Source organism: Diabrotica undecimpunctata, chromosome 3, assembly GCF_040954645.1.
Source record: "Diabrotica undecimpunctata isolate CICGRU chromosome 3, icDiaUnde3, whole genome shotgun sequence".
In the NCBI taxonomy this organism is placed as follows: Eukaryota; Metazoa; Arthropoda; class Insecta; order Coleoptera; family Chrysomelidae; genus Diabrotica; species Diabrotica undecimpunctata.
The window spans coordinates 64,376,076-64,403,940 of record NC_092805.1 but is presented as its reverse complement, the minus strand read 5'-3'; the positions used below and the strand labels follow the sequence as shown (position 1 = coordinate 64,403,940).

At 31.9% G+C, this 27,865-nt stretch overlaps 1 protein-coding gene across 5 annotated transcripts in view; it reads left to right on the top strand.

Moving 5' to 3' along the window:
* Positions 1-27,865, top strand: part of Eph (Eph receptor tyrosine kinase) — a 598,175-nt gene that overhangs the window by 23,399 nt on the left and 546,911 nt on the right. For all 5 annotated transcript variants that reach the window (XM_072526023.1, XM_072526022.1, XM_072526021.1 and 2 more), the window contains exon 2: positions 20,109-20,249. In XM_072526023.1, the coding sequence (XP_072382124.1) occupies positions 20,177-20,249 (73 nt within the window). In that variant the 5' untranslated portion in view covers positions 20,109-20,176. The remainder of the gene's footprint in view (positions 1-20,108; positions 20,250-27,865) is intronic.

Sequence of the window (27,865 nt, the reverse complement as noted above, 5' to 3'; positions counted from 1 at the left end):
GTGTTCAGACAGGAATAAATTAAGGTCAGATATTATGGACATTAATTATAAGATCGAAACCACAGAGGAACTCAAAACTACATTACACTGATTGAATCGTACGATTATAATCTAAGTAGCGTATCCCATTATAAATAAAACCGTCAATAGAGATGTCTCTTGGTAAAACAAAGAATTAGACAAAATGAGGGCTAGTGGCAAAGTCACTCTGATGAAAGCAAAGCGTTCAACAGAGCCAAGAATTCAAGTAATTGGGAGAACTACAAAAAGGCTCGAACAAAATATAACACCAAATTCCGAAAATCTAAAATGAAAATATTCAGAAACATTCGGGCAGTTTTACGAAGGGATCGCCAATTTAGCCGCCACAGTGCGCCTACAAAAAGTTGCGCTCGAAAGACCAGTCCCACGGCATTGAACTGCTTAAACAGCCAAACGGTGAGTTTATAGAGACTAAAGAGGAAAGCATAAGATGCATTTTGAATGCTCATTTTCCTGGTTTTTATTATGGTTATTGAAGGTGAAGCAAAGACTAAACTTGATCACATACACACTATCAAAAACTTGAGAATCGAGCGGTAATAATCTTCACACAGAGTGGAATCGAATGGGCTATCAATCTAATAAAAGTATGGCAACCGATTAGGGTCTGCGTTTTTCTTAATCCAGAGGAACTAAAGGCATATAGAACTATTAGCATAATCTTCTTTTTTATAAAGTATGTAGAAAAAAGTACTAATCATAAGAAGTGAATTATTTTAAGTATCCCTCTTCACAAAGAACAATTATTATTTACATTGCAAATAACAAAAGGTGGCCTCACGTTTTATACTGATGATTAAAAACATAAAAGGGAGTAGAAATGGGTTACTGGTCCTAACACCAGACTGTCACTAGCCCTAGGAAATACTCATACAATATTTCAAGCGGAACTACTAGCAAACGATTTTTGTGCTTAAGAGTTACAAACGCCTTAATTCAGCAAAAATATTTATTGCCTCATGCAGTCAGCTGCACTGAAGGATGGGAAGTCTACAATATATAAATCCATAACACCTTGGAACTGCAAACAGTCCATTAAGCTATTGGCAAGGAGCAAAAGTATAACTTTGCTGTGGCTGCCGGGACATAAAGAAATTGTTGATAATGAGATTGCTGATAGTCTTGCTAATAGAAGGAGCAAATACTCCCTTTATCGGACTAGAGTCATTCGATATCTTTGGCTTAGTGGAAGATATCCAAAAATGGGAAAAGGAACTTAGTGTAGCCTACTGCGAAAATATTTCAGGTCAAAAACAAGCAAAACTGTTACTCGGTTAAAATCTGACTGTTTGAAAACAGCTGAAATTTGATATTCCGTTAAAAACACTACCCCCAGATTTTTTAACCATAAGCATGCTGTTGTCTACAATCAACTTTGAAAAACATAACCTACTAACAATTTGTTAGCCATACATTTTCCCAGAATTTAAAAAATTAATCTTTTTTAAAACGCTTTCCGGAGTGGAAATCAAAACGTCAAACATTAGTTAGTTAAAAACGTAATTGTCATTACAATCATTTGTGGATTAATCCCATATAAACAGAATATTGATATTATAATAACGTATTCATCATTTAGCCTAAGTGGTCAAGCTACAAAATGGAATTTTACCGAGGTCTTATACAAGTGAAAATGTTCATTAATTTATTCGATTTTTATAATAATTCATCAATTTTAAACAGATCAGCTAATCAACTTTCATGTATTTAATTTAAACTTATTATTTAACTATTGCACGCAAACTGATACACTCACTTTTCTAAAAAGATTTCTTATGAGATAACGAAATAACTTACTTTGTGAGTAATGATAACTTCAACTATTTTAGAATATTTTCAGGTGTGCATGTTTATAATCAGTCAAGCTACATGCACGTATACTCAGTAGGTATAAAAAGTTTATTGTAAATGGGAGTGTTAGTTACCCTTCGTAACATATTATGGTATTTTTGTGACCATAATAAAAAGAGAAATGTTCTATTAATTTCAGGTATGTCCAGCGGTTTTCTAGTGCAGTTTCATAATAAATTAAATATTTGGTATTTGTTGGTTTTTTTAATTAACTGCATTTTCATAAGATTTTTTGGCTTTTAATTATTTATTGCATATTTTTTTGTTTTCTATGTATTAAACATTCGCTAATTCACTATTTAGATATATTATGAATCAAAACTTCCAGCTAAATAAAACACTAACTTGAAAAAATACATCTTAAGAAAAGCACAGAATTTAAATAAGTTTAAACTGAAATATAAATAGATATGAAAATATTTATCTAGAAACGATGAACTTTTATGATACATACTAACTGTAGCGTAATAGTACAGCATGTTTGGCAAGGGAGATCATTAAAGAGAATAAAGTAGAAAATAAAAAACAATTTTTACCAACCATCTATCAATGTTAAATCTCAGTAATTAAACAGATTCTGCAGCTGTTGTAACATTAGACCATCAACTCCTGTAACTAAATCGGATGGCTGAAAGTAAATAAACAAAAAAAAAAGAAAAAGACGGAAAGTTAAGAAAAGGATTTGATTTCACGTACAGGGCGCCTGCGCATCCCCTTATACGTATTTCGGCCTAATAGGCCTCATCAGAAAGGCTTTCGCAGTCGCTCTGAACGTGAAAATAAATCTTTTCTGTCTTAGCGACATCTGATAATAAAATCCGTAAACTAATTTTCGAAACCAAATTCAGAATTTCGCTTTAATCTGTGTCTTCTAAAAATTGCAAGGCAAAACAGACGTTGATAACGTTGGTCTAATAACATCTTTATCAACTTCGGTTTTGCCTGTTTTGCCCAAAATATTTACAGATGCTTCAAATCCTAACAATGTTATACTGTAGCTTATATAAATCCGAATTAGTCGCTATTTATCGAGCAATTTAATTTATAATGATAATGATAACAATATCGTTAAAGGTGATTAAATTCAACAAATATTTATATCTTTAACACAACATTAATTTTTTTTTAAACAGACCTTCACATATCTAAAGAAAACGGTAAAACAGTAGACTTCATAATGTATTCCTTCCCTCTGGATATTCCGAGAAATGAATATCCAGTATTAAGTATGCGTAATGCAGTGTCTAGTGCGAACTCGGAAATAATGTTAAAGGGGGGACCAGATGATTTAAAACTTTCTATTAAAAAAAGATCTTGGTAGTCTGGCATAATGAATGGCAAAAATTAACCTCTAAACTTAAATTTTTAAAAAATTAAAGATATTTGTAGAGACTAAACATATTTACAAAAACCGCCAAGAACAGGGTGTATGTAAATAATCGATTACGATTAGGTCACACTAGACTTAGACACTCGTACCTGTTTTCAACAAATAACCCACCAAGATGTAAGTATTGTAATACAAACTTAACAGTAGAACATATTGAATGCGACAAATTCAATTCAAATATAAACTTATTTTAAAATAGCTTCAAATTGGTCATTTATCAGTAAACCAAAAACTTTACTAAACTTTAAGAACCGTCGCTAATAACCATTAGGTGGATGCTGTTGCTTTCTGCACATACGATGACCTTTATATAACATATAATGACATCAGAGAGGGAGAAGATTATATATGTTTAATCTAGAACTCGCTGGTTTCTCCCTTTTGCATTGGGTATGTATTATTACCATACAAAAATAACAAGCAAATAGACTATATGAAACTCTATTTAGAAACAAATTAGAGCAAAAGACAAATATTCACCTTATTATACAATAATATATGTAGTTCATATTACCGGTAAATCTTCGTTTAACGGTTTATCTGCCCTAGCGACTCAAAATAGATTAATTAAGGATTGCATAATCGATTTTTTGACCAAATGTAATATTTTTCTTTAGTAAAAAAAAATTTTGTTTTTACTTTTTACCTTTGTTTTCTCTCCTTTATATGTTTAATCCTATTTACCGTGGCCTAGTTCTCCTGTGTATATTATAATGTCCTGATGGGCCCCTGGACGCGAGTGACCCATGTTAATTGTATGTGTTTATGGATATATATATATATATATATATATATATATATATATATATATATATATATATATATATATATATATATATATATATATATATATATAATAGACAAATATACATAAATATAATACATACATTCAAATATAGTGAAATATAAAGGGCTACAAATTACAAATTAAAATATTATGTGATACGAAACCGATACGACAACCAATATTGAATGAGTTTACAAAAGGTAAACGAATTTCCGTAAAAACACAGCTGTTTTAAAAACTAAACATTACGAGGCGAGTTATGAATATCTATATCACACAACCGAAACCGCCCGTCTACAAAAGAAATTTTGAGTAGGTATGCTAAAATATGAAAGAAAGAACAATGACTAACAGCTGATCGCTACTTAAATACGATACAAAGAAATATAATGATTTTATCATACACAACGTTCAATTATAATAATGATGTTAAACAAAATGTAATCTAGAAGGAAATAATTATATTATATGCAATTTAAAGATAATACTTATAAACACCTGTAATAACAATTAGCAACAAAGACATAAATATACTATAAAGTTTATAATACTAAAACGAAAGTAAAATGTTCAAAATAAAGTTCAATTAAAAGCTTCAAATCGCGACACAATATGAAATACATAATTTAACACCAAGTAAATTTACTTGATCTATAACGTCAACAAGATGTGGTGAATTGTACTTTACCCCAATGGAATGATAGCACCAACCGCTATCAGAAAAGACGTCTTCAACGACATACAGGAACGAAAAAAGTATTGATGATGGTGCGGCCTCCACCCCTTACTGGATGGAACGACTGATGGTGACTGAGTGCTACAGCCGTTGGGCCAAGAGTTCTTTTGTACAATCTGATGCTACGTGTTGGCGATAATTACCCAGCGATTTGCAGTTTTAACGAAAGCCATTAATTTTTCTATCGTTCGTTGTTAAGATACAATGTATAAAAAAACAGTCTTTTGTCTGCAACAATGTATTACAACCGTTTATTGTTCTCTAACGTCCGTGTTTTTGTACGTGGAATCTTGGCTAAATATACGGGGAGAATCAAAACTAACTCAAAGTCTCTTAATAATTTAACAAGATTTATATAAAGTTGCGAAACTACGACAGATGCGACTTTATCTAAAAAAACCCAGACGTAAATACGGGTAATATATAAAACTACTAGTGTACCTTTTAAATTATAATTTATTTGAAAAAGATGCATTGAAATGTTTAAACTTTGGGACAATTTTTAAAACGGCAATTTTTAGTGTTTTATTTGCTTAATAAAAGTTTTCCAAAATCTACGAACTAACCAATATTTTTGCAATCAATAAAAAAACTTTTATTTGGAATTATGATACCTCGGCTTTAATACATCCAAAATTGGTCATCTTGGTTTTTGTTCTTAATATGGTATTGCTGTCAATTATTGTTTATTACCGATCATATCAAGAAAGTATTGTGATGATGCTGTTAGTATGCACGCATATTGTAAAAGGTAGGCATTGTTCATTTAACACCAATCAAAAAAACTTGTCTATAGTGATAAATACTTAGTCGATGTGATATAATAGTAATACTCTCTCTAAGTGAGATATAATGAGTTGCCAAATAATAGGGCAGTAAACATTTTTTAAAATTTATTTTTCATTTAACTAAACCCTCCACTCAGTTTTCTTCTATTTATTTTAATCTAGGTATTTGTTCATCTTACGTTCTTTTTTTAATTTATGTATTTTTATATACTCGTAGAGTTCTAATACGGTCTGTTATAGTGTTTATAAAGTTAAATTAAGTTAGTTACATCGTGGAATAGTTGTGTCTGAAGCAAAATTGGTGTAATGAAATCCAAAGTTTTTGCTTCTTTCTTCCTAACTCATTTTATAGCTTTAATATCATTGAGAATAGTTCAATCAATTTTTATTTTTAATTTTTATATGGAGGTAATAATAATTTTTTGGTTACTTAGTCTTTAGTGCTTTGCTGTACAAGTTGATTACTGATCTGTGATAACAAAAACAAATAACAAAGTTAAAGCATAACGTTTACGATATAAATTGAATCTAAAAATTTTAATTGATTCTAACAATTTTAATTGATCATAGTTCATTTGTTATTTTATAATTGGAAATGGTCATAATCACTTCATAGCATTCGTATTGCACGTATCGCTTATGGAATAATTAATTTCCCTTATTAAATATTTGATATTTACAATTATGATTTAAAGTACATGTTATGTAAAAGGTAAATATTTAATAATATAATATGATATCCGTATAATTCGTAAACGAGGTTTTTGTAACTAATATGTAATTTGGCTAATGATGTTTAGTTTAACTACGATGTGAAAATCTAACAAATCTAATTAAAATTTGTATTACGGTGATTTACAAATATATATTATATCGTTAAACCTAATTATATTATTATTGGTTTAGACTGACATGTATTGATTCTCATAATTTATACAAAAAATGGAAGCCAGTAACCACTATGATTTATATAGGCTGCATGAAGGCTACATAAATGGCGATGAGTAGAAGTAATATCACTCATAATAGTTTGAATATTCATAATAAATTGATCAAAAGAACCGAGGCATAAAAAGTCTTGGAAATACAAAAAATTACAAATTAAATCGCCCTGTAAGTCAGGCAACCTATTGTGCATTAACTTCTTGTAAAGAAAACCTTGTGTTATACAATAATATAATGGTTAACATGATTGGTATATAGCGCAGAATAAGAACAACAATAAATCGATGTAAATCAAAACTAAATCGAGTATGTACTATTTTTCTCCTATTTACGAATTTAATCTTAGTTGTTGGTGTATATGTCGTTATTGATCCACAAATTATTTATAATTTACCTTCTTTAAAATTTCGGTGACCCATAGGGGCTACCATATAGACTCCTGGATCCTTACGGTCATAATAGAGAAGACAATATTATTGTTTGGAACTTTAGCAATAGGTATATTTCGATCTATAGTTAGAAAAACATTAAATTTCCACGATAATTAACTTCGAAAATAAAAAATTATATTATTATTAAATTGAATCAATATAACTTGATATTTGGTAGAACAAATGCAAATAGTGCGCAAATATAATATTACGACGGCAAGGTGTCATGCCCAATAATTGTGTTATGCGAAACTGGAACTTTAAACAACCTGCTTAATACCTTTAGACAAATATTTATGACTGTTAACTTTCCGCATCTTCTTCTTCTTTAGGTTGGTCTCATCATCGGAGGTTGGAAATCAATGTAGCCATTCTAACTTTATTTACAGCTGTTCTAAATAGTTCAATTGTTGTAAAGTCCAAACCAATCTCCCTTATTCGGAAATTGAGGTAGTTTACATGAACAGTTTAATCTCTCTACAAATGTTTTTAATCAGTCAAGGTTGTCTGTTATAATAACTGTGTTGTCCGCATATCCACATAAAAGAAGAGAAATTTCTACGTCCTCCGAGTGCTCATTATCTACTTTAACTTTTTAGCTTTTGCTGTCTGCTTCCAATAAAGATCCTATGACTATTCATTATATCCCGGCTGTCAATGTCTTCTCTCGTCACAGCTCTGCATAATATTTGTATCTTGAATCATACAAACATTGATCTTTTCATAGACATATGTCTTTTAACTGTCTTCTACGTATGTTTTAGTCCTTCTTCCCTACCAAAATTTTTTTAGGCTGCCTCATTTTTGCATTTATCGGTGGTATAGTTTGTTTCACGAAAAATGGTTGAGTGCTTAATGGTTACCTGAGTTGATCTTATTGTGTATACAAGAGTCTCTCAATCAACTACCGAAGTACACAGGGCTGCACTTCAGAAAGTTTGTTATTTAATATATTTCATTGGTAGCTGTTTTATAGGTATAAATAGGTATAACACTGGTAACACTTATAACACTTTCAACTAAATGAAACAAAATGTATATTTAAAAATTTCTCATCGGTTTTATATACTTTTACAAATTATACAGAATAGAGGGAACCTGTATAATTATTCCAGGAAATACTTAACGATCAACAAATTTATTGTGGTCATTAAAACATCAACCATTGATAGTGAAACTCACTGTTAAAACTTTTACAACTTTATGAAATAAAATGTATTCTAATCGTTTTTATAATTTTATACGATTTTTTAATCGTTTTTATATTACCAGGAATTTTTAATACAAACAAGATAACGACACTCCACAGTTGCTTCAATTTTACCTGAATACTTACCTGCTCAACTAATGTTGACTAAGCTGGGGTACTTGCGGTCGGGTTTTATTGCAATCATTAAGCACTCAACCATTTTTCGTGAAATAAACTATACATCTAAACTTTCCCTAATAACATATTGTTGTGTTCTGCACATACGATGACCTTAATATAACAATTGGGGTCATCCTGAAGGGGGAGGGAATGATATTCTGTTCAATCTAGAACTCGCTGGTTTACCCCTTTCGGATTGGGTATGTATATTAAAATAAAAGAAAAGAAATGAAAGCCAGTGGACTGTATAAAACTCTATTTTAAAAAGAGGTGAAATTAAACATAAATATACATAACCCAATATACAATTATAACTAAAGAAGGATATAAACTTAAATATTAGTTAATATGAAACAACACCAAAAAGATAACCATTTACAAACCAAAACAAAGATGTCGATGAATAGGTTTTAAGAACACATTAACAACAAAGAAATTTAAGATTTCGATTGCTATGGTTGAGTATGATTAGAAATAAAGCATAAATTGATATTAAACGTTAACGAGTGAAAAATATGCGCACATATAATAATATACTTAATCCGTGGTAAAATGAACAAACCTTGTTAATAAAGTTACACAAAGTGCAATCAAACATAACATATATGTATTATATTAAACTCAATTCAGAGTATATATTCAAATACAAATACAAATATTAATAAACTCAATTCAAAGTATAATCGGTAATGACAAAATACAGAAAAAAAAGAATACAGTAAATATTACATAAAACAAAACAAATGCAAAATGTCCAATTGACAACGTTTAATCCGATCGCGGCACAAATGCGATAAAGTTCCAAACAAATATCAAATAAATATACCAAATGCACGTACTTGATATATGCAGCAATGTAATTTTGGCAACAAATATTATAAGGTGTACTTTACCCCATGAAAAGATAGCATCACAGCTATCGCAAATCGTCTTCAGCGACGCACAGAAACCACACAAAAGTGATAATGCAACCTTACTGCATTTTTACGACTCTCTCGGCCACAAGACCGATACCAAGTACCTCAGGTACCTTTAACCCAAAACGCCCATACACATGTATGTGGTTTGAGAGATAAAACTCGACTATGATTGTGTATGAAATGCATCCCCTATGGTGATATTTCGCAGATGGCTGGTCTTGCAAATTAGTTCTTAAAGCCGCTGTTTTTCGTACAGGCAAATCTCAGTTTAAATATACGGGGAGAATCGAAACTATCAAAAAGTCTGTTAATACATTACAAATGTTTATACACAGTTGCGAAACTGCAACACATATTAATTTTAAATTTTATCCTTTTTCCTCACTTCACTTATCTAGCCAAGTATTCTCAATTTTGTAACATACATTCGCTCTTCTTCTTTTTATTTCTTGACATTTATTAATTGTCGTACATAATACCTGGCCCTACGGCCTTTACACTTTACAATGTATCTTTCAGTTTTATTTAATTTTCTTTTTGTGTAATGTACGAACGTTCCATTTAGTTTATCTCATTTTTTATGTATTTCTGAAATGAAATAAATATTTAGAAATCAAATTACATATTTTATCCAATATTTTCGGTATTTAAAACTGACACTATATCGTATTCATACAGTAAACGTCAAGAAATGTTTCCTTGGAGCTACTATGTTATCTGATCTAATGCAAAATGACAGTGGCTATGTAGGAACTAACACAGCCCTGAAAGTTTTCAACCTTCTCCACATTTTTGCTTACACTAGTTGTTAATCGATCAAACAAATCTTTCACAATTTTCACATACTCACCTTTTTCCCTTTTTAGATCATATATCTCAGCCGAGGAAAATTTTAAATATTCTTTTATCTTTATAAATTTTAAAGTAAATTGTTTATTGTCGATTTGGAAATATATGGTATAATACTGTGCAGGATTATAGCACAGTTTAAATGGTAAAAGATTTCAACTGTTTGCTAGGACTGTTCAAAGCAAAAAAAATAAATATCCATACTTTCTTGTCTCAATTTTCTACAAGAACTTATGCCACAAAACTGTGCTATCACTAATTTTCAAACGGAGTCTTTTACACACTTTCCGTATTTTTTCCTAATTTTATTCATTCTAATTTTTGGTATGAGATATTTTAATTATACAAAAGTCTCCTTTATATTTTGTTTGACATCTAGTCTTACTTTAATTAACCAAAGACCATTTCATTGTATCTGCTTCTATTTCGTTTTCCTCTGAAATTGGAGTACTCAAACAAAAACCGACTACCCATCTTATACGGCCCTTGTAGCCGAAAGTTTACAAACAGTGAATTTGTCGAAAACACACATTGTATCTAACACTTTCGCCCTTTTACTTTATGGTCTTACCTTTCTCATTTGAAACTTTCTCTGTTCTTTCATTTAATATGTAAATTCGGTGGCCTCGCCTTTCCAACCCTTTTGTACTTATTACGTACGTAATATTATTGCTAGAGTATTACGGCGAACTTATTTTGCAACAACTGAAAGATCAAGGGCGTGCTTTTATTCTCTTGTATATCTTCTATATTAATTTCTTTTTTTTTTTATTTTTTTATACACAAGAAAAATTACTTTATCATATACAAAAATATGTTAAATCATGTTATCGGCCAATGAGAAAAGGGCCTGACATATTACTTGTCATTTTTCATAATAATTTACCGCAGATTCCCTTTATTTCTTCGTGTCCTCTTAAATGGTTTATTGAAATAATGTCAATGTTCGTAATACAAAGTACATACTTATTTATATTCGAAAAATGTTATTTAGGTGAGCGGCAAACGCCCAAAAAGTGCTTTAGTTTTCCATAAACGTTCTTGCCACCGGACAAGTTTGGTACTAAAATGTTCATAACCAATTTCTCTGCACAACTTTTCCGGAAATTTTGGAATAAAAATGTTCGTAATGAAATTCTACTCAACTTTTCCAAGTAAAATTTTTTTGTCATCAACCAGCATCTTGTGACGAGCTAATCGCAGTGTTCTCTGCATTTCATGATCACGAAGACCATCAATAAACGTTTGAACGGCCAATTTTTCCATCATGTCTTCGGGAGCTGTTGGATAAGCATATCGTACTAATCTGGCAATATCTACCTCATATTCTTGAAGAGCCTCATCTTTCTTCTGTCTACGATTTTTAAGCTGTGACTGATATACATGCTCCAAATGTTCGTGGCCATATCGCATATTTAACCTCTTCTTCAGTTGTTCGAAATCATCGGTCTCCTCTACGGCTATGGTCTGAAGCACATCTAAGGCATCTCCTCGAAGAGCGATAGTCAGGTTTACCGCCTTTTCTTTTTCAGACCATCCATTTGCTCTTGCGGCTGATTCGAACTGTTTCATGTAGTTGTTCCATGACGATTTTCCATCGAAAGTTGGGACTTTCACATGGACAGAACCTCCACTTCCTTCAAATTTCGGCCGTGTTTCCAACTTACATTTCGTCTATCCTTCTTTTTTCTCTACTGTAGTTTGATTGTTTCCTCTCTCTGCTGTCCCTGTTTCCTCCATCTTCCTTTCCATCTCTTTCCATATCTTTTCTTCGAAGGCCAACATATCGGGAGCAACTTGGTCTTTTAACAAAGACCAAGAAGAGATGTCGCCGGATACTTTGTTCTCCAATGATGCGATGTCACCAGAAACTTTGTTCTCTAATGATGCGATGTCACCAGAAACTTTTGAAATATCGCCAGAAACTTTGTTCTCTAATGATGCGATGTCACCAGAAACTTTCGAAATCGACGAGAGGACAGCATCTTCAAATATATAGGTTTCTGGATCTAGACCATCTTGCTCCAAAGCGTTCTTTAGTCGTTGGACTAACTCAGCCTTTTTTTCGGTAGAAGCTAATTCTCTATCCTCGAGATGTCTTCTTAAATTCGTCACTGTGAGCTCATAAATCGTCGTCATTTTTGCAAATTATTTTCTATTTTACTTCTGACACCATTTGTTATGTTTTTATTATTCTAATTTATTGTTTTTATTTATTTATTAAAGGTTCTATTTATAACACTCACAAATTTATTAAAGCCTTTATTGCTAATTTATCTTACACTTAATAATTTATTATAGTACGTGCGTTACATTTTAAGCGCGGCGCGATCTTCAAAAAAACTATCTGTCGTTATTCTTCGAAGTTCTGGCGATGAGTCGATGAGCCGAGAAAGTTACCCATGCTGGTTTTATCGGCCTGCCTGGAAATTTCGAGTCGCGGGTGACTCATCAAGGTTTCACTAGAGACAAGGGACTAGAGGTTTCTGCCGGTAGGTAAACAATCGGCGAAATGACTAGAACAAAAAAAGAATTAGTCATAATATATTTACAGTTTTATACGCCATAATTATCGTAACAATAGCTTCACTGTGTATACATTAAATGGTTACGGCGATAAAATACAGCGCTATCTAATCCCTTCTGATTATATCTGGATTGTGATATTTTTGTTCTATAGTATTTTTAATTAGTTTTCATGACGTTCTCGATGAATGCTTTTTCGAAATCAAAAGCATTTACGGAAGATACAATTTTTTATACCGAAGATTTTTTAAATTGTCTTGTTTGAAATTAACATGTTAAATTTTCTGGTGGTTATATTAAATTGGTATATTAAATTGGCATACGTTGTAAATCATCTTCACTTTGAGAGAGTAGTATTGCGCCGTCTGCATAGCAGATTATTTTAAGTTGTTTTTCTCCCATTTGGTATCCTTTTTTAGTTGTTTTTTTTTATCATTTCATCCATAATCAGGTTGAACAATAGAGGACTCAGAGAATCTCCCTGTCTTATCCCATGACCAGCTTCAATAGGGTCGGTTAGTTCTTCTTCTACTTTTACTTTTATTTTGTTGTTTTGGTAGATATGTTTGATCGTTTTTATTATTCCTAGAAGTATATCTCTTCGTACAGTAAGTGGATAACGTCTTTTAATTTGACCCGGTCAAATGCCTTCTTAAGGTCCACGAAACATAGATATGCCGGTTTGTTGTATTCTAATGACGGCTCTTGCACTTGCCTCATTATAAATATAACGTCGGTGCATGATCTTCCCGACCTAAAACCTTGTTGTTCTTCTGCTAGTGTTATAATTTCATTCAGTTTACTTGTTATCATTTTGGTTGTTTATTTTAGTGTTGTGTTTAATAAATTAATTCCTTTGTAATTTTTGGGTCCGATTTGTCTCCCTTTTTGAAGAGAAGTATTAGGATACTTGATATCCATGCTTGAGAAATTCTGTTTTGTTATATTATTTTTTGGATTAGTTTTAATAGTTGTTTGGTCAGATCTGGTTCTCCGTATTTTAGCGTGTTCGTTCGGTATTCTGTCCTCTCCTGGTGATTTTCTATTTTTTAATTTGCTTAATGCTTCCTTTACCTCTTCCTCCTCAATATTTATTTATTCGTTTGTCGTCACCTCTGGTGTTGGTGGTTCATTATCGTCACCTTTAGCAAATAGGGATCGAACGTAGTCTACCCATGTTTCCTTCTGAATGTGTTTCGTTTTTATTAGTTCGTTCATCTCTTTTCTTTGTTCTCAAATCATTCTCCATATTTCTTTTTGTGTTCCATAGAACTCGTGTTTCATCTGTTTTGAGAAGCTCTGCCAGTGTTTCCTTTTTATTTGTCTAACTAAAGTATTCGTTTCATTTCTGATGCGTTTATAGTGGTTGTATACCTGTTGTGTTTGTTATGTTCTGATTGTAAAAAGCCTTGCTTCTTTTCTTCACATTTGGTCTTCATTTATCGCTAAACCATGGTGTTTTCTTTTTAGATATGTTAGTGTTCGTTACTTTCCTGTCTTCAAGTGATTCTGTTGCTGCGGTAATTATGTTATTTTTGAGTTTTTCCTTTCCTTGATGTTATCCTTTTCTAATAATTCATTCCCAGCGATCTTCTCTGATATTCTTTTCCTGTATAAGTATTCCGTGGATTCCGTATTTAGTCCTTCGACTTTGATTTTTGTTTGTGTTGGCGCCGCTCTCTTGGGTGGGAAGTATTTCAGGTGAGTTGATTCTCATTTTACATAATACTTGGATATGGTCGCTACCTACATCTCCTGAGTTGAGGCATCTTACGTCGATTATTTTTTTAAATGAAGATGTGATTATTAAATTTGTGGATTTTCACTTGTTTTTTGTACGTTATTTGACAAACTATGTAAAGGAAATATTAAAACCAGTTGGTTTTAAAAGTGTGGGTAACAAGTTATGATGAAGTTAATCATTATCCGAAATGGATAAATCATTAAGTATTAAATGGGGATTTTGTAGAAACACATTGGTATTTTTTCATCTAGCAATATATAGCAGTTTCAAATGTATTTGATAAGCTGAAAATTGTAATTGAGTCAAATTTTTATGTAAGCAAATATTAGCGAATAAAATTTTGTCTTTCTGTTTCTTATTGTTTTTTTTTATTAATCAATTTTAAATGAATGTCATGATCAAAACATGTAAATATTCGCTGTATTTTCATTTTCGATTATTGCAGTATCAGAAAATTCCACTTTGCACCCTTTTAGGTTAAACCAACCAAAGCAACCCTAAACTAACAAGATAGATGCAGATGTTTTTCGCCCATTGTACAAATTCGTTCAAAATGTAAATTAGCCCCTTTGAAAAGACAGGCCGAATATCAGTGGAAAATTGACGTGTACGCCATTGCCATCAAATCAAGAGTTTTTCCGAAGGGTCGAAACACCCTCTTTTAGGCTTGTCCTTTCGCGTTTTCGTACACGTGTTGTTTTATTCATGTTTGTTTTTATTATCATTCGATATACAGCAGCAGAGTCCCGAAATCCCTATTTTTTTAACGACGTATCGCTGTTTTATGGGTCAACAGGCAAAAACTTTGTAAATGAAATGAATGCCGAAATTGCAGCTGAAAACTGATAACGGGGCAACGCAAATGCCAGTCAAATGTACACAATAAAAATGATATCTGAAAAAATCCAAAACAAACACGAATTTTGTATTTATAAGTTAATGTTTTACTAGACGAGATAATTGTAATATTGTTTTAGCAGATTCAAAACAATTATCTTGAAACTGCTTTCTTGTGGCATGTTTAACTTCGATATTATTTTATATGGGATTAAACCACAATTGATTGTAATGAGAATTGCATTTTAATTTTACTAAACGACCAAAGAAGAACATTTACTCCCCATTACAGCTAGACACCATGTCTATACGGAGTCCCAAAAATTTGCAGACCAATTTACAACAGCATGGATTCTCCTTGCAGTAAACTGTTTTTTTTTTCTAGAGATACAACCATTGGTACACAATAGGAACACTTTTGTAAAGAAGAAACGATGATTTCTTCTAAACTGACAGAAATATATTAAAAACGCAACATGTTACTTAGTTTTGACATCGTCAGCTTATTCACTAATGTGTATCTGGAAAAACCCTTAAAATAATAAGAACCAAACTAAAGGAGGATAATATATCGACAACTAAAACAAAACTTATTGTTTCTGCTACAGTGACAAAACCTAGTTTTCAATTAGGCAACTACTTTTATAAACAAGGGGTTGTTCATTATCAGTAGATATATTCATGGAAGAATACAAACATGGCCAAAAACCCACACCCACAGTATAGTGGAGATATGTAGATGATGTGTTCCCCATGTGGTCTCATGGACCAGAAGCACTGAACAAATTGTTGATGGAACGGCTATAACTTAAAGAATAATCAATCAAATTCGTCATGAAAAAACCTGGGTGTGTTAATCGCAAAGGATATAGTATATATATATATATATATATATATATATATATATATATATATATATATATATATATATATATATATATATATATATATGTGGCATTCATTGCTCAAAATTCAAACGCAATGAACAAAAGGAGTGACATTAATCAGTTAAGCTATTTACTCCTACCTATTAGAACATCCACGAAAGACAAATCTCAATAACGTAAGTTTTTTACAATCTTTACACTCTTAATAGATTTCGAGGATGCTTTACTAACAGTAGCACTTTATTTCAGTTTTTCCTGATGATGAAAATAAACAATTACATTGCGCAAAACATCTGCTCCAACGAAAATGCATTTCAGGAAGAAGAAAACCTACTGACAAAGATTTCACAATTTAATATTTTTTTTTGGGAATAAGCCACAGTTTTACTTTAAAATAAGTTTATTTTGACTTTTTGATTTCCACTTTGCGAATCGCTCTCAAAATAAACTTATTTTAAAATAAAATTGTAGCTTCAGAACAACAAAGATTTTAACAAAAAATGATTATCCATTGTCAATTCTAAACAAGAAATTTGACAAATTCTAAACAAGAACTTTAAAATAAGTTTATTTTGACTTTTTGATTTCCACTTTGGGAATCGCTCTCAAAATAAGCTTATTTTAAAATAAAATTGTAGCTTCAGAACAACAAAGATTTGAACAAAAAATGATTATCCATTGTCAATTCTAAACAAGAAATTCCACAAAATTAAAGAAATAAATCAAAACACCAAAACCGATCCAGAAAGAAGAATTGATATGAAGGAAACAACAATACCGTAATGTAAAAGGCTTATCAGAAAAATGAAAAAATATAAAAAATAAATACATCGCAATATTCAAAACAACCAATACTCTGAGATCTATTTTTTCCAAAACCAATCCCAACAACACACATAAGAGATTAAAGTCCTACTTTTATAAAATACCTTGCGAATGCCGTAGTTTTTATCTGGGAAAAACATCAAGGCCACTAAGTGCGACAAATGAGCATGAATTATACATTAAAAACAAAGATTTTGACAGATTCCAGATATGCAAAGTTGTCTGGGATTATGAGCACAGAGTCTAATCGAGAGATGCATCAGTAGACATGAAAGAGACAGCAAAAACGGTAAAATCAAAGAAGCACTCTTTACTTTATTAAATGAAGACAAATGTGTAGCAAATACATGAATAAAATATACCAAGATCTGGTTACCAATACTAAAAGAAGAAGTTAGCAATAAGAATATACCAAAACTAACGAGTTAGAAGCAGGTTAGAGACATATCACCTTTTATTAACTACAATAAGCACAGAAAGATCGGAATGTGATATCAATCGTAGGATACATGCAACAAAACCTACTACACTTAAAATTAGCAAGCAAATAATTATAAACACAAATAGTTCATTTATTAGAACGAAATGCCTTCTTAAGGTCCGCTTGCCATTATGTTAATTTCAGTACTGATTTAAGTACTAAAAATATTAGTTAGTTGCGCGAGTCGATTTAGTATGAAAAATGTGGCTTTGTGTTTGCAACAATCTTAATTTTAATTGGCATGTAGGCATGCGATTTACCAATTTTGTATTGATAACTTAACAACGAAGTTTGTTTTATGTGATTAGAGTAAACAAAACATATAGGTAAATAATTATGGTGAAAAAGAAGAAAAAAATTGTATGCAGTAGCTTTAATAGTAATAATGATGCTAACAAAAAAAATCATACATATCTTAAAAAAAGCGTATATGAAGAAAAAATAGATCGAGAGAAGAGGGTTATGCAAAGGAATATTAAATATATGTTGAATGGGGAATTATTAGTAGAAGATCCTTGGGCATATAAAAACTTTTTACGAATGAATAATTTGTTTAAAAAATTATTACCATCAGTTGAGAATAATCTCACTTTTAGTCATTAATTTTAGTACATGAAATTAAAACATGCTCTAACTTTTAGTACTGATTCCGCGCGCGCGTCTAATTATTTGTAGATACAATATTTTTAGTACTAAATTCAGTACTGAATTTAGCATAATGGTAAGCAGAACTAATGCAGAAAGAATCGTTAAGAAAAAATTACACGCGGTTACTGGTAAACTGACTGATTATGTCCGTCCAGTGAATCAGTGATGTTCCGTGGACACAACAATATTTGGAACAATAAATGGATTAAAGTATAAAAAAATTATAAGTAAAATAATGCTTAATAAACAAATACAAAATTATTTTGTTAATAAGACATTATTATTGAATCTTCGGGACTTTCCCTCTCTTTTAAAAAGTAATTTTTAGAAAGTACAGAATTACGAATCTCCGGGGATTTCCCTATCAGTTGATTTGATTGATGTATTAAAATGATATTTTTCCCAAATCGGTAGATGCAAAGGGCATTTCGGTAGATCGGTATGTACATATCAAATTCAGTAGATCTACCGAAAAATTGGTATAAGGAACATAACTGACTGATACTAAACAAAACAAGTCCGGTCCTAAGACTATAGAGAACGCCTCTTTGTTTACATGGACTATCACGGCTCGATAAAAATATAGTAAAATTGAGTGACGATTAAGTTTAATTATGTTTGTTTTACCTATAATTGTTGTATAATTATCATGTGCCATTAATGAATAAATAGGTAAATTGCAACCATATATACGTCATCTTCCTCAGCTTTTCTCTTTTCAGAGGTGGCTGGTCCTTAACTTCATCGCCACTCATATCTGTTCATCGTTTTTTCTTTACCTAAACTTTTCTCACTAATTTCCATATTCCTTCTTTACATGGTTTTAGCAAGGTGTTTACTGCCGGATGCCCATCCTGACGCAAACCCTCATCATTTATCCTTTATCCGGGCTTGGGACCGGCACTGATAATTACCGAGCTACTCAATTCTCCCAGCAACTACCAGAGACGGAGTTCCCACCATATATACAGTTTTGGTAAATATTTTTAGAGTGTACTACAAAATAATACGAAAGATAATTGCCATAAGCGAGTCTCTGTTGATTGTTCTCAACTACATTCATATGCAGAATCAATTGGAAAAATTACAAAATTTCCTATTCACTTTAAAAATGCAAAATTGTGTTTCAGGTATTTTCCTAACAATCGATCATTACGATACTATACGAGTTATTGACATTTTTATGAAGTTTTCAATTGGCAACAAAACAAGCTATGCTTGAAATAGTTAACAGCGTTACCACAAAGCATACTGATTACCCAAGAAAATAAGATTTGTAGTTCAGGGATAACTTCCTTCAGGAATAAATTCTTAACTTTAACCTAATGCTATAATCTATATGTTTAGATATACCGCTTCTATTCAGAACTTTTACAATTATTACTGACTTAATTAAAATTGTAATTATCGCTCGCGAATTTTTACCATTAAGTAATAATCATTTAATGTAAAAATCCATTGTTGAAATAATCTTTCTTTTAGAAGCTATGTTGCTCCAAACCATTAATTTGCAACATTTAAAAGATTTTTTTGTTCGTATCCAAGCCATTTAAAATTTGAATGTGCTAGCAATAAAACAATATAAGCAATATAGTAGTTAATAATAAAAGAAAAGTCGAGCTCATTCAAGTCAAGACAGATATATGACAAGTATTTTTTAAGAAAAATCGATACACTAATTTTTATAATATAAAAGTCACTGGTCACTATAGAATATGAAACCATAAATTAGATAAGTATAGCCTTTTGTGTAAATAAACTATGATTATTTGCAAGGTTTGATGTGAACTTTGCAAGTAATGTAATGCGTAATAATAAAAATGGTCCTGTATGGATAGTATAATTAAGTTTTTTATAAGGACCAATGCATAAAAAATGTTTTGAATTCTATACAGAAATAGGACGGAAATTGATTGCTCGTTATTCACTTATTTCGATGTGCTATGTTGAAATCGTTGTGCATTCTTTTTAAAGACTGTTATAACGATTTCAATTCAAAGAAGTGTTATACAATGACCGAAATTAATTATAGTCATTTTCCTTGTTTTACAGAATGAAGTAGCCGAGATTTTAGGAAGTCCGCCGATCAGGGCCGGACGTCCCTTCGATCAACGTCCGCAATGGGTTTGACGAGGCATATTTTTCTTCTTTTACTGGCGGCCTTTTGCTACTACCAGATCAAAGCTGAACAAGGTAACTATTAATTAAACCACTATTATTGAAACTGTTATAGATAATTTTAAGTTAATACTAATAAGTTTAGCTTTCTAGTTATTTGTGCCTTCTTTTCTAGTTCTTTACATATTACATAGTAGTATACATTGTTCAGTTTGCAAAGCTAACTTTTTACTGTTCATTCCAACGTCTGCGTTGTTTTGGAAGTAAGTATTGAAAATACATAAATGATATGATTTTTACCAGAAATATTTTTTGCAAAATATTCGCAATTTAGGATGTATATCACTGCATTGCCATTCCTTTATTATTTTAATACAAATGTACTTTTATGAATTTTTCATAAATTCGCAATTACCTAATATGAGATTACTACTAGCCATTAGTCATTTATATTTATCATTTTTAACAGACTCATTGATGTCACGTTTTATTGTTGGTAGTTATACTGGTCAGCACATATTTTGTGACATGATGATTTTTTGGTATTTCCAAATTATGTTTCGGTATTCTAAAATCAAAATTAAAAACAAAATGTGTTTGTCACCCGCAATCTTAAGTAACCACCAATTATATAAAAACAAAAAGTAGAAATCCAAAGATTTCTAAGTGTTCGAAACCAAAATTCAGATTATTGCCTAAATCTGTGCCTTTTACAATTTTCAAAACAAACAGACGATGAATGGACCGACGCGACGTGGGGAAATCTAAAATTACATTTCACGACATATCGATTCATCTAGGCAAGAACCTTTCGTGAACTGATTTCTTATACTCAAAATATAGGAGTAAATAAAGATATCGAAAAGACAGTCAAAATTTAATTTCAAATATAGTACCACTGCATCTCGAGAAAATCTCCTAAGACGACCAACAGAGAAAAATAAAATGAAATACATAAAGAAATCCGAAAAAGAATTAAAGTAGCAAAAGACCGATGGCTACAAGAATCCTGTTTAGAAATTGAGAAACTGGAGCAACAACACGACAGCTTTCATTTGCATAAAAAACTAAAAGAATTAACAGGCAAAAGCAGAACTTATGGGCAAAATATATTACAAGACTCTGGTGGTAGAATTTTAAGTGATAAAAAAGAGCGCTGTACCGAATGGGAAAATTACATAATAGAATTATTTAACGATGACCAAAGAATCTACCAAGAAATAACATCTAACCGAGATACAGGCCCATCGATTCTAATCTCAGAAGTTCAGAAGGCTATCGACCAAGCGAAACGAAGGAAGGCTTCTGCTCCTGACGAAATACCTGCAGAATTGTTAAAACTATTAGATAATGAGAGTGTTGCGATTATCACATCCTTCTTTACTAAGATATACAGCAGCGGCAGATTACCAGACAACTGGTTAGAATCGATATTTATAACTATTCCCAAGAAAAAGAATGCCAGACAGTGTAGCGACTATCGACTTATCAGTTTAATGAGTCACACGCTCAAAATGTTTATGAAAATATTGCATTGTCGCATATATAAACTTTGTGAGGGGATAACTGGTGATGAGCAGTTTGGTTTCCGAAACGGTATGGGTACTCGAGAAGCTCTTTTTTGCATGTGAATACTCTTACAAAAGAGCATTGAGTTTAGGAAAAATATTTACGTATGTTTTATAGATTTCGAAAAAGCCTTTGATAGAGTACCACATACATTATTATTTCAATGCTTAGACTCAGTTGGTCTGGACACGTATGACATTAGATTGCTTAAAAATCTTTACTACAATCAGACCGCTTGTGTTAAGGTGGACCAAGAGGTTTCAGCTAAAGTTTCTATTAAGCGTGGTGTCAGATAGGGATGTGTTATGTCACCGATGTTGTTTAATGCCTACACTGAACCAGTTTTTGAAATAGCGTTAAATAATGGCCGCGAAGGTGTTGAGATCGGTGGTGAAATTATTAACATCAGATACGCCGATGACACCGCAATAATGGCAGAGAGTCTAGAAGATCTTCAAACCCTGTTGAATGCTGTAAATAACGAATGCACTGAAAAGGGCTTAACAATCAACGCAAAAAAAAACAAAATGGATGGTGGTCGGAAAAATTAATATCGAAGACTCAGTACTAAGATTAGATAACAAAATCCTGGAAAGGGTGGAACACTTTAGATATCTGGGTAGCTGGATTGACTGCAGGGTTGAAAGTGACGAGGAAATTTCGACCAGAATAGAACTCGCACGGAAAAACTTTATTAACTGGCGTTCTGTATTATGCAGTAGAAGTCTGTCGTTGACCACACGTCTAAGAGTATTGAAATGCTAAGTCTGGTCCACTTTGTTCTATGGATGTGAAACCTGGACAACAAAAATAAAAAATCTTAACAAATTAGAAGCGTTTGAGTTATGGTGTTACCGTCGAATGCTCAGAATCCCGTGCACAAAGAGCGAGCATTGATCAACATCATCAAAATGAGAAAGGTCCTATACTTCGGTCATATAATGAGAGGACCTAAATATCGCTTACTCCGGTTAATCATTCAGGGCAAAATCGAAGGAAAACGTTGGGTCGGAAGAAAACAACTGTCCTGGCTGCGTAACATTAGACAATGGACAGGTCGAACGGTCGAGGAACTGTTTCATCTAGCTGCCGACCGAGAATCATTTCATCAGCTTGTCAATATGACGATAGCCAACGCTTGAATACAATCACGGCGCACAAAGAAGAAGAAGATAGTGCCTCTACTATTCCTGATTAGTCCTGCTAGGACGAAATACGTATAAGCGAATAGTAGAGGCACTATACGTAAAATCAAATCTTAACTGTCTTTTCTACAGCAATTATATTTTGACAATAGGTAGATGAGCGAGATATCAATATCGGCCCTCGCCGCCACTGTGTATATTGTCTTCGCAGTACAAATATCTCAGTTTAAGACAAGTTCAATCTGTTTATTCCTATTATATATGCAAGACATACACAGTTCATCGGATTTTATACATTAGTAGGTATTTATCGGCGTATGCAGTTCGTACATTTCCTATTGTCGTGGCGTAAAACGCAGTTAAGTGTTTGTGTTTTGGGTTATTTGTTTTGTTTATTTTTATTTATAAGTATACTATGATTATTGTGAATTACCAACAAAGTAAAAGGCCTATCATCATCATCCAGCCCCGTTTTCACATCCATTGTTGGATATAGGCCTCCTCCAAACGTCTCCAGTTCTCTCTATCTCTAGCTGCTGCAATCCAGTTTGTTTCTATTCTCCTTAGGTCGTCGGTCCATCGGGTGGGTGGTCTGCCTCGACTTCGCTTGTCGGCTCTTGGTCTCCACTCCAATAATCTCTTCGTCCATCTTCCGTCTTCCATTCTAGCAACATGTCCAGCCCACCTCCACTTTTGTTTATTGATTCGCAGTATAATATCATCAACGCCAGTTCGTCGGCGTATCTCCTCATTTATCACGCGATCTTTCAAGGTCAGACCCAGCATTGATCTCTCCATTCGCCTTTGTGTTACCCTCAGTTTTTCGGCAGTAGCTTTCGTTAAAGTTAGGGTCTCTGCTCCGTAGGTCAAGACTGGTAGGATGCATTGGTTAAATGCCTTCCTTTTCAGGTGAATTGGAGTATTTGTTTTAAAAATGTCTCTCATCCTTCCATATGCCGCCCATCCCAACGTGATTCGTCTATTTAGCTCGCAGGTTTGGTTGTCTCTGGTTATTCTGATTTCATGACCCAAGTATGTGTATTTATCGATTAATTCTACCTTGTTGTTATTGATCTGTATCTCTTCGCTGGGAACCATATTGGTCATCATTTTGGTTTTCTCGAAATTTATCTCCAGCCCAGTTTCTTGTAGTATGTAATTCAGTTCTTGGAGCATGTCGTTGATCTCTCCCAGATTATCTGACAGAAGCACGATATCGTCCGCAAAACGTAGATGGTTTAATCTTTCTCCATCGATGGATATTCGAGGAATATCCATCGAATATCCATCCATCCAAAAGGCCTAGGCAGGGTATAAATCAGGATAACAGTTTTAGTTATATGTGTGAGGAAGTAACTTTCAAATCTCAAAAATGCACTCTCACGTCACTTGTATGTACAGCTTACAAACTTTATTTCAGAGTTAAAGTAGGTCATCAAGATAAATCATGGGCCCCTCATATATTTTGCAAGACTTCTGTAACATTATTAACAGCTTGATTAAGAACCACAAAACCTCGAATGCGATGTGCAGTTCCAATCATATGGAGAGAACCGACAAGCCCATGTTATAGATGGTTACTTTTGTCTCACGAAGAGTGTGCAGTATCCCGATTTACCAGTATCTGTTCAGCCTTGTTGACATAGAAAAAATATTTCTATCCCAAAACCACTAGAGACTTTCAACTTTCAACACTAGGTTTAAAGTTCCAACTAGCGATATACAATTAGAAGAGGAAATAGACAATGATCCACTATTTCAATATCCCTAATGATCCTAAAGACCCTATCTAATTTCACAGGCACGTGCAATTTTCTTCGCAATATCAAAGTTGACAATTACAAAGATCTTGTCGCTGAATTACTTAATGCCTAAAGAGAAATAGTATGTACGATGTCTCTAAAAATTTACCTCCTGGATGCAGTTGCAATATTTGATTGAAGAAAGGTCCGTTTAAATTTAAAATCATATGAGATGTGAATTTGTTAGTTACTTTTATAAAAATTTAGAAGATATTGTTCAAATCTACTTACCATGCATATAAGATTGTTCGAAATAACGATGGAGTAACACTATTTAAAAATCATGATGACATCGCCACATTTGTCAAACAGTATTTGCTGTTTAGCCGCTACCAGTTAAATTCTCAGGTAATTCTTATAACTCTGATATTAAGTAGATTAGAATAAAGAACCAACTCAAAAGATAATAAGATTATAACCATGTAACGACTCTATACTCATTTAACCTAGCTTAATCGAAGTTCTTGTAAAAAAGACTTACTGATATTTTGTACTAAAATGGCCGCCTGCCTTGGTGTACAAAAGAACGGAGTATTTTATCAGAAGCCCCGATCAGACAATCAAAATAACAGATATAGATTAAATTAATTCATTAGGTACGGATGGTTTTTAATATTGAAATACGAACTGTGCACTCAGCCCAACAAAATTAGTAGTCAGCAGTTTGACATGAAGAAACGATAGTTAATTATTTTTCCTGATTTATATTCGTGATCAAGAGTGATTCATTAAAAATTCGTAATCTCGAAATTAGATGTCACTTTAAACCTTTGAAGATATCATTCGACGATATCGCGGTGTCTTCAGTCATCAATATTATATATTTTACTTAAAGATATATAATTTAGGACTCTAATAATAAATTGCTTTATCATCGAAAATATAAAAACGCTTTAACAAGTTAAAATGTAATATCTTCAGTTTGGTTATTAACGACACAGTGTGCTTCTTGGTTTTAACAACACAATGTTTTTATTAAGCAAAAGAAAGTCTAGATGAAAAGTCCAAAAAGAGGATTTTGGATCTTTTGACTATCTTAACAAAATGTAATCTTTTGTTATAATTTGAATGTAATAAAACTCTTAAACAAGGTCAACGATAAACCTTATTTACTGTGTATGGTCTGTGAAATATTGTCAAAAACTTTAAAACTTATATACAAGGTCATTGAAAGTTGAACCTTATTTACCTATGAATGGTCTGTGAAATATTGCCAAATGTTTTGAAGCGTATGAAAATCGTGGATAATAAACTAAAACAAGCAACTAACTACTTTAGAATCGTGAACTCCAGTCATGCCATTGGTGTTTGTGGTGAAGTAGTGACTATCTTTGGGAATTTACTTAAATAGCTTTTAGCGCAGAATAAATTAAATCTTAAATTATAAAATTATAAAATGCATGTGTAGGAGTTACAAGAACACACTGAAGAAATGTATTACAAAATGAATATGGTAGCGGATGGAATTAATTTAGAAGGGGTAAACCAATGTTCTCATGTTGATCTGGCGAAAAATGTATTAATGTCAGTAGAAATAAAATGAGAAATGTAAGGGGGGTATGTTGTTATTTTTCCCCTTTAATTATCGTTGAGTTCGTTCAATTATTTTTTCTTAGGGAAAGAATGGATTTTCAGTGTTAACAGGTATTTATTTAGCACTGTTCTTACATGAACAAACTGAAGATTAACAAGACTTCGATAAAAAACAAAACATGAAACGTTATAACCTCTTAACTAAAAAAAAACTAATAATCCGTATGGCCCTTTTTCTAGTAGGATGCATGGCACAACATCACGAATAATACAGGACGCAGAGCGACCTACAGGGTAGGCAACATACACAACATATTGCAACCCTGGTTGCATACACTTAGGAGATTTGTTACAGAAATAGGTATGTGAGTGTTTTGACTTCATATAAACCACCTAAGATTTCTGAAATTAAGCGCTTTTAAGTTTATATGCTGTCATGAAATAAACCCCCATAAAATATATTCTAACTAGTCATCAGACCAGCATGTATTTCTACCTTTTATATTTGGATGTATATTATATAAAATGTAAAGACATAATTGCAGTATTATAGTTATATTAGTATATCCAAAACTTAATTCAACAACATTTGTGTGGCCCAATAACTGATACCAATATCTCTCTTTAGTATATGGTTTTTCCAGCTCATAAATTGGTGATAAATAAAAGGTGCTACAAAAACATTACATATTTTTAAATTTTAATAGAATATTTAGTTTGAGATGGGATTTCACTGTTCCTGCTTATTGTTCTGTTCTTGTTTCATATATATATATATATATATATATATATATATATATATATATATATATATATATATATATATATATATTTATATATATATATATATATATGTATATATATATATATATATATATATATGTATATATATATATATATATATGTATATATATATATATATGTATATATATATATATATATATATATATATATATATATGTATATATATATATATATGTATATATATATATATATATATATATATATATATATATATATATATATATATATATATATATATATGTTCGGAAAGATTTCCGCGGTTAGTACAATTAAACTTAGAGCTAAGATTAATACTATTATCAAAATTAATATTAAACTCACCGGTCTTCCGGGTTGAACCGTGTCGATATCCATTTTGCCGAGCTTTCGACATCCTCTCTGATGTCTTCTTCAGGGCTTCCTAGGTCTCAGTCTCCCGAGACCCCAGACACTGCTACACCCACTAGTCACTTCTAGTTCACTCACTAGTTCACTACTGTGAGTTAATTTTGATAATAGTATTAATCTTAGGTCTAAGTTTAATATATATATATATATATATATATATATATATATATATATATATATATATATATATATATATATATATATATGTAATAATTTAATGCCATTCAAATATTCGAACCTCAAAACTCCAATAAAAACAATAGCACAACAGACTCTTTTTGCATGCACCTAACTAGGCGATAGTATTATTAAAATAAGGCCATAAAAATCCAACAAAAACGTCGTGACTGCAAATAAATGAGTCCGCCATTTGTTTTTTGAAAGTTTAACAAAGGCTGTAAATCTTTTATAGCCGGTGATCCTGCCATTCTATGTGGGAGCTTAATCATGT